The following is an 8,993-nucleotide window of genomic DNA, read 5'->3' as shown; positions in this document are numbered from 1 at the left end:
AGATTGACCTGTTTTCAGTATGATTTGAGTGGTTTTGAGGTGAAAGATTGATCCCTCTTCACTTTTGTACTGCAAAGAGATGGAAAAGACAAGAAAAATTAAGGCCAAACCAAAAGAATAAGAAGCCAGGTGTGTTCCCAACATGGATCACAGGGAAAGTGGGTCACCAGGGCTGTGCCCCAAGTGCCTCCTCCAGTGGGGGATGGAGCTGGAGCAGAGCACGAAGCTCTTCCTGCACTCAGGGCACTAGCAGGGCTTCCCTTATCGGTGGCTGTATTGGTGTCGGGTCAAATGAGAGCTCTGTGAGAAGCTCTTCGCACATTCTCTACACTTGTAGGGTCTCTCCCCTGTGTGGATGCGCCGGTGGGTGATGAGTTGGCAGTTGTACTTAAATCCCTTCCCACACTCAGGGCAGAAGAGGGCCCTCTCCTCTGTGTGACTCAGATTGTGCAGGAGGAGATGGGAGTTGAACCGAAATCTATTCCCACACTCGGAACACTCGTAAGGCCTCTCCCTAGTGTGGATCTTTTGGTGCCTGATCAGGGTGTCATGGTCCCTAAAGCTCTTCCCACATTCCCCATACTCGTAGGGTCGTTCCCCAGTGTGGATCCTCTGGTGCTTGATCAGGTCAGAGCTCCCGCTGAAGCTCTTCCCACACTCCCCACACTCATGGGGCTGTTCCCCAGTGTGGGTTCTCTGGTGGCTGATCAGGCTGGAGCTCTGCCTGAAGCTCTGTCCACACTCCCTACACTCGTAGGGCCTCTCCCCAGTGTGGGTCCTCTGGTGGCTGGTCAGGTGGGAGCTCCGGCTGAAGCTCATCCCACACTCCCCACACTCGAACGGCCGTTCCCCAGTGTGGGTCCTCTGGTGCTCGATGAGCTTATAGTTCCACCTGAAGCTCTTCCCACACTCCACACATGTGTGGGGCTTCTCCCCATCATGGAGCTGTTCATGGAGCACCAGCTCAGAGCTCTGGCTTGATCTCTGGCCGCCTTCCCAGCCCAGGCTGGCTCTTTCCTCCTCAGATCCCTGCCAGCTGCATTTGCAGCCCCTCCTCGTGCGGTATCTCCGGCGCTTTTCCTCCCCGTTGGCTTCCTGCGCCATGGAGCCGCTCAAAATGGCTTCTTCCACCAGGTTCTGCTGCGGGCATTTGTTCCCCCTGCTCTCCATGCTCAGCTCCTGCTCTGGGGAAGGAAGGACAAGGACAGGATGGGATTTGCGTCTGTGCCACAGGCAAGGGCAAGGAGATTCCCCGCAGGGCTGAGCTGCAGCCAGGGCCACACTGGGCTGGGCTACGGAGCAGCACAGAGGGGAAAGGGGCACTGACTTCCTCCTCACCTGCTTCAGTGTCCCAGGGCATCTTCCTCACAGACTCCCAGGGGTTGGCAATGGGAAATCCTGGTTTGGGGAAAACAAGGGATGAGCATATTGAGTTTGAAGGTCCCTCTGCCCAAGTCCATCTCTACCAGTCACCGGCCATCTGTACTTCACGAAAACCTTCCAAACACCCAGATTCAGCCCTGGAAAAGCCTCCCAGGAGTTCCCTGTCCCTGGTCCCTCCCCTTGGGTGTTCAAGGGTTCCCCCCTGTCCCAGCTGCAGGGGGTCACACTTAGATTGGGGGTCCCCCTTCTCCTCGGTGCCCGCCCTGCCAAGGCTGCTGGCAGTCCCAGCGATCCCAAAAGCTCCCCCCTCTTCGCTCTCCCCATTTCGGGATGCCGGGGCTGTTTGGGCTCCCGGGCTCCCTTCTCCCCTCATTCTCTGCTATGGGCTGCAGCGGCTCCAAGGAGTGCCCCTGCCCCTCTCCAGGCTCTTGAGGCTCCCGCCCATGGCGGCACTCCCCCCTCTCTGGGCTCCCCACTTTGGGCTCCTGCGGCACACAGGGCTCTGCTCCTCCAGGCTGCCTCTGCCGGCAGCCGCCACCGGCACCCCCTGATGTCCCCCCGAGGGGCCTTTTCCGCTCAGCCTTGGACTGCTTCATTCTCCAAACATCCCTCAAAAAACCCAACTGGGAGCAACTGGGAGTGTCTGGGAACATGCTGGAGGGAACTGGGCTATACTGGGACATACTGGGAGGGTGTAATGGGAGGGACTGGAACAAATGAGGGTGAAAGAGAGCAACTGGAACCATGTGGAGCACAACTGGCTCTTACTGGCAGGGACTGGGAGCACAGTGGGGCCATCTTTGGATCATACTGGAAGATACTGGACTAATATAAGAAAACCCTCAAAAACTCCAGAGATACACCAAAAATCCCAGTGGAACTCACCAAAATTTTATAAAACTCCCAAAAATTTCAATAAATTCCCCCCCAAAACCCCCACAACCCCAACAAAACACCCCAAATCCAAAACCCCCCAAATCAACAAAACCCCCCAAAATCACATAAGCATCTCTAAACCCAATAATTCTCCCAAAAACCCCCAATAATTCCCCCCAAATTCCTAACAAAATCCCCCAAAGCCCAAAAAAGCCACCCTGAAATTCTCAAACAGCCTCGCAAAACCCCAAAATCCCCACAAATCCCCCCAGAACCTGCCAGACTCAGTGGGGCTGTCCTGGATCAGGGGGCACCGGCCGGTGGAACAGCAGCCACTTCAGGGGGCCCTCAGAGCTTTTTGGGGAGGGGGCACCATGGGAGACCCTCCAAAAACGGGGGGGGGGGGGGGGGAGGAACCCCTGCTGTGCCCCCTCCCCCTGAGACCCCCAGACCTTGGTTCAGGGTGGGCCTGGGACCCCCCGGGACCCCCAATTCTCCCCCGAGACCTCTCCAGGAACCCCAAACCCCCCAGAGTCCCCCAGGGTTGGCCTAGAATCACCCTGGACCCCCAAACCCTCCCCAAGACCCCCAAAACTCCCCAGGACTCTCAGACCCCCCCATTTCCCTCCAAAATTCACCCCAGAGCTACCTGAAACCCCCCTGTGAAAAATGCATGTATTTTATGATTGGCTTTTTGCAAATATTAAAATGAATATTATATGTGTTGTGTAAGAAAGAAATGCTGTATTAATTCTCTTAAGTACTGTGTTAAATATAGTTTTAGGTTATAAAAATTGTTAAAACAGAAACTATGCTATGTAAGATGCTTTGTTTAACAGAAAGGGCTTGCAGCGAGATAGCAGCCACAGGACACCTAAATCTTTCAGAGAAAGGGAATTTATTGCCTTCTTATCAGAAGAAATGAACTTCTTCCCACCTTGGAGGCGCTGTTAGGATTAGAAGGAAGAAGCTGACACTGACCAGACAGAATCCTGTGTTTGAATGGAATTTATGCATCATGTATGAAGTGTATGAATATGCAACGGGCTATTGTTCTTAATGGTTAGTCCTTTGTTAGCAGGGGTCTTTTTTGGGCTCGTGATGCCCAGAAAAAGGTACCCGGACGTCCATAATTCTTTGTTTTTATTATCTCGTATTGTCCTAATTCAATTTGTCCAAATTGCTATTACTCTAATTGTGTTACTATTTTTATAACCATATTTTTTACTTTTAAATTTTGAAAACAACCGATTGGCGTTCTTCACAATTTGGTAGCAGAGGATGGTTGCTAACACCTCGCTGCCTGTGCTTTAGGAGAGTCAGAGTGGGGAAGGCACGCCCTGCCCTATTTGGCAGCCTCGCTTTGTTTCCCCTGAAGTGACCGACAGACGCAGGTTACGATCTGTGGACAAAAGGAGGCAATATAACAGAGAGAAGGAAAAAAAAGGCTCCCTACAACTGCGGTAATTGGTCCCCTAAGTGTAGTAGTGCGCACGAAGAACCCGGGAAGGAAAAAGGATTGGTAAGTATTTCTCGGGCGGGGGGCAGGTACAGGGAGGGGATGAATGTGTGTGAATGAGAGGCAGGCTGGTTGTCCCAGACCTGCCAAGTGAGTGAGGAGTCTCCCATGCTGCGTTTTCCTCTTTTCGTGAGAAAAGCGGCCAGTAAAGAGACAAAGCGAGTGATAAGAGAGTGAAAGAACCCCTCGGGGTGACTGGGACTGGGTCTCAGGGAGGGGTTGGACCCCTCGGAGGTAGGCAGCAAGGTTTCCTCACCCAATCCACTAGGAAACGGGACAGGAGGGGCCCCTAAAACCTGCTGGGTTGAGGGATTTATATTCTAAGAGCATCCAAGAGCAGGGTTGAGCAGAATTCTGTCGGAGTGAGGATATGCCCAAGAACACTCACGGTGGGACAACACAACTAGATTGAGGGATTAAAATTTTACCCAACAGCATCCGGGGTTGGGCAACACAGCTAGACTGAGGGAAAAATTTTTGCCCAACAAGATCCAGGGTTGAACAACACAGCCAGATTGAGGGATAAAAAATGCCCAAGAACATCCAGGGTTGGACAACACAGCAAAACAAATTAAATGCCCAAGAGCATCTGTAGTTGTACCACACCGCTGGGTTGAGGGACAGAAAATGCCCAAGAGCATCTGGGGTTGGACAACATGGCAGGACTGAGGGAAAAATTGCCCCAGAGCATTTTGGCTTGGATAACACAGCTGGGTTGAGGGATATCCAATAGCACCGAGACTGGCCAGTAACACCTAAACTTGTAATAGGTGATGTGAAAGTAAAAGGTACCTTATTGTTGTTTTGTGGTGTGTGTGAGTGAGACCCACACAAAGTCAGCCTCAACTTCCCAGGCAGGTGGGAAGGGGGAGGCAGTGGAAAGAGGAGTGAGTGACCTGCACACCAGGCTGTAGCTCCCGGGTAGGTGGGGGCTTCTGGGCCGAAGAGGAGTGAGTGACCTGCGAACCAAGCTGGCGTTCCCTGGGTGTGTGAGGGGGCCGTAGCTGAAGAGTGTGAAGGACATGCAGACAGCCTCACAGGGGAACGGACGCCAGAGGCAGCAGAGTCAGGCCCTTCTCGGGGGCCTGGTGACACTGAGACCTGGAGGTCAACCCCAGAGCGAAAGAGGGGGCCACAAGGACCTGTGATTTTCTAGCAATAAGGATCCACTTTCTGTCTTGAGAGTGTGAAGGAATATGTGAAAGTGAATGAGAAATAAAAGTGAGTGAATGTAGATGAATGCAAGTATAGGTAATGTCGATTGTGCATTTTAAGCCTTACCATATCTCCTTGGAGGGAGGTGGATTGTATTGACAAGCAGTGTGAGAAAAAGGGGTTTTTTTGGGTGTAAGTAGTTGAAAGAAAAGTGGTATTTAAGTTGTTAGTAAAAAGTTGTCGTGGGGTGACAGCCTTCAGCCTTTATCCCCATATCGTGTGTTGTGTCTGGCAGCTGTGCCTTCCACCCCCCCCCTCCGGCCGTCTTGCTGTGGCCGGATGGGGAAGAGGGGGGGGGGGTGTGGGGTGTGCCCAGGCACTTTTGCTTTGGGCTTTTGCTGCTTGGCTTGGCTAGCCACTTGCTTGCTTGCTTGCTTGCTTGCTTTCTGCTTTTTTTTTTGCGCTGGTTTTTTTTCTTTTTTTCCCTTTTCTTTTGTTCTCTCTTTCTTACCCTCCCCTGAAGATACTGGACCGGCTCCGGATCTGGCCTGAGAGCTCCAGGACACCCGAAGCCTGCGACAGAAGCTCGGCGCCCTCACAACACAGTCTGGTCCCTTTTCTTTTCTTGTGTTGGGGAGTGTTCTTTTTGTTATTTGTAAATAAATAGGTTTTGTTTTCCACTTTGCTCCTCCGAGGAATTCCTTCCCGAACCTGGTGTTGGAGGAGGGGTGGTTGGAGGTTTGTTCTGTTTGGGGGGGGGCTCCCTTTTTGAGATTTCCCCCTAATTTGTCCTAAACTAGGACAGTATACTTTTTGGTGCGTTGGCCGGGAAAGTCGGAGGCCAAAAAGAGTGGAAAAAAAACCTATAACAATAATATTTTGGTTTTGGTTGTTTTGTGGGCATATTGGTGATTCATAATGTCATTTGGAGTGGAAGCTTGCCGGTTTTTCTGGTCCCTAGGGGCTTTTGAAGTTTTAATACCTTTGTGGTCCCTAGGGTTATTTCCTTACCCCAAAATAGCTCTGATGTTGTCCCTAATAAGTAGCTTTTGTAAGCGGGGGGCACTAACCAGAATAATCATTGTGCTGGCCTTATGTGTGATGATGTGTCGGATAACAATGCTGGACTTTATTTCAGGAATGTATGGATTGTTGTCATGGCTGTGTACTCAGTTTGTTTGGGGAGAAGAAGAGGAAGGGGCTTTTCAGCCTTTGTCTTCCTTCTTCTCCTACAAATTGTTGACATCTCTATTAGAAAATACTGACTTTCCCCTGAGTTTGAAAGAAACCATCTTTCTGGCATTTAATTTATTAAGCCTTGTCTATACTGTCTGGAGTGTATATAAAATGAAAGCTGAGATTTCTAGAGGGGTTAGAGAGACTCCTGATTCAGGAGTAAAACAAAGCAGGAAAAATCTTGACTGGAGTGGGAAATGGGAGGATATGGGCCAGACTTTAAAGGAATTTTCTGATCCTATAGACTGGGACTTTCCATCTGATCAAATTCAGAATCCAGTCGAGCTGGCAAAGTATTTGAGGGAGAAGTGCCATGGTAATACTAAGGAAGAAAGGATTACTGCAGTGAGCTGGGCCTTGGAGTTTGTTTACCGTACTCTGCTAGATACTGTGGAGCAGCAGATAGCAGAAAGGGAACAGGGAGATAAGTTAGTTACTATCCCAGTGACCCAGGCTGCAGCTAACATCCCAGGCTCCAGGCTAGCAGCTGAATCAGACAATAGGCCCCAAACCATGGCTGTTGCAGCTAATACAAGAGGTGGAAAGTGTAAAGGCAAGACCGATCGGAAGGTGGAGGATGATGACGATGATGCAGAAGAAGGACCCTCACCAAAATCAGAGGCCACATCAAGGGGCACAGAATCTGGAGCCAATATTGACTCCTTTTCTCTGAAGGACCTCAGAGGCCTAAGAAAGGATTACAGCCGACAACCTGACGAATCTATTATTAGTTGGTTAGTCCGCCTTTGGGATGCTGCAGGGGAGGTTACGATTTTGGATGGTACTGAAGTGAGGCATTTGGGATCCCTGTCACATGATCCTGCCATCGATCAAGGTGTGATGAGGGGGGCTAACCCTCACAGCCTCTGGGAACGGGTCCTAAGAAGCGTAGCAGAACGGTACCTGTGTACGGATGATCTCTATATGCAGCAGACACGGTGGAAGACCATAGAACAGGGGATCCAACGCCTGAGAGAGATGGCGGTCACAGAGCTCATTTTCTCAGATGACACAACAACTAGGAATCCGGACCTGGTACCATGCACTCCGATAATGTGGAGGAAACTTGTGCGACTTGGGCCACCTGAATACACTTCTGCCCTAGCAATAATGAAGCGGGATGATACATATGAGACTGTGCTCGATATGGCAAAGAAGCTTCGAGCGTACGCAGATGCTGTGCATGGCCCAACTCATGCCAGAATTGCAGCAGTGGAAACCCGACTGCAGAAACTAGAAGACAAAATAGAGGAGAATCATAAGAAACTCCGGGAAGAGATTAAGGAGGACCTTATTCAAATCTCAGCCGTACAAATTAGAAGCCCTGGTGTCCAACGCCGGCGCTCCTTTGATGGGGAGAGAAGGTACATCCCACGGGCTGAGTTATGGTTTTTCCTGCGTGAGTCTGGAGAAGACATGAGGAGATGGGATGGAAAACCCACCGCTGTTTTGGCACAACGGGTGCATGATTTGAAGAAAAGAGAAAGTATAACCAAAAAGATAGCAGCTCCGGTCGCTCGTAGCCGAGATGTTAAGTATGACGATGACGATGACATGTCCGATCCCCTTGAAGGAACTTCCAAGGCATATGCCCAAGGAAAGAAGGACAATCTGGCTTAGAGGGGCCCTGCCTCCAGCCAGGAAGAGGCACGGGAGAACCGGGTTTTTTGGAAGGTGTGGATCAGATGGCCTGGCACATCAGAGCCACAAGACTATGAAGCATTGGTTGACACTGGATCACAATGTACCTTAATGCCATCGGAACACATGGGGACAGAACCTGTTTCCATTGCTGGAGTGACGGGGGGATCACAACAGTTGACTTTGTTGGAAGCTGAGGTGAGCTTGACTGGGAAGGAGTGGCAGGAACATCCGATTGTGACTGGTCCAGAGGCTCCGTGTATTTTGGGCATAGACTTCCTCCGGAATGGCTACTACAAAGATCCTAAGGGATTCAGGTGGGCTTTTGGAATAGCTGCAGTGGAGATAGAGGGTATTAAACAATTGAATACCTTGTCTGGACTATCAGAGAACCCATCTGCAGTAGGACTCTTGAAGGTAGAGGAGCAGCGAGTGCCAATTGCCACCTCAACAGTGCATCGCAGGCAGTACCGGACGAATCGAGATGCCGTGATCCCCATCCACAAGATGATTCGAGAGCTGGAGAGCCAAGGGGTGGTCAGTAAAACCCACTCACCCTTTAACAGCCCTATCTGGCCCGTGCGAAAATCTGACGGAGAATGGAGATTGACTGTAGACTATCGTGCCTTGAATGAAGTGACTCCACCACTGAGTGCGGCTGTACCGGACATACTGGAACTGCAGTACGAGCTGGAGTCCAAGGCAGCAAAGTGGTACGCGACCATTGATATAGCTAACGCGTTTTTCTCCATCCCTCTGGCAGCAGAATGCAGGCCTCAGTTTGCTTTTACATGGAGGGGAGTGCAGTATACCTGGAACCGATTGCCCCAGGGGTGGAAACACAGTCCTACCATCTGTCATGGACTGATCCAGGCTGCACTAGAAGAGGGTGAGGCTCCAGAACATTTACAATATATTGATGACATCATTGTTTGGGGGAACACGGCAATAGAAGTGTTCGAAAAAGGAGAGAAGATAATTCATATTCTCCTGGACGCCGGATTTGCCATTAAGAAGAGCAAAGTCAAGGGACCTGCCCGAGAAATTCAGTTCTTGGGGGTGAAGTGGCAAGATGGACGGCGTCAGATTCCTGCGGATGTTATTAACAAAATCACTGCTATGTCCCCACCAACTGATAAGAAGGAGACACAAGCTTTCTTAGGTGCTATAGGTTTCTGGAGGA

General features: G+C 50.7%; 1 protein-coding gene across 1 annotated transcript in view; it reads right to left on the bottom strand.

Moving 5' to 3' along the window:
* Window positions 1-261: 261 nt before the first annotated feature.
* The window catches only part of LOC141731336 (uncharacterized), a 126,220-nt gene continuing 117,488 nt past the window's right edge, over window positions 262-8,993 (bottom strand). The window contains exon 5 of the mRNA XM_074555955.1: window positions 262-871. Coding sequence (XP_074412056.1) covers window positions 262-871 — 610 coding nt within the window. The remainder of the gene's footprint in view (window positions 872-8,993) is intronic.

This window comes from Zonotrichia albicollis, chromosome 20 (assembly GCF_047830755.1).
Source record: "Zonotrichia albicollis isolate bZonAlb1 chromosome 20, bZonAlb1.hap1, whole genome shotgun sequence".
NCBI classification, from domain to species: Eukaryota; Metazoa; Chordata; class Aves; order Passeriformes; family Passerellidae; genus Zonotrichia; species Zonotrichia albicollis.
This window is presented reverse-complemented; position numbering and strand designations above follow the sequence as displayed.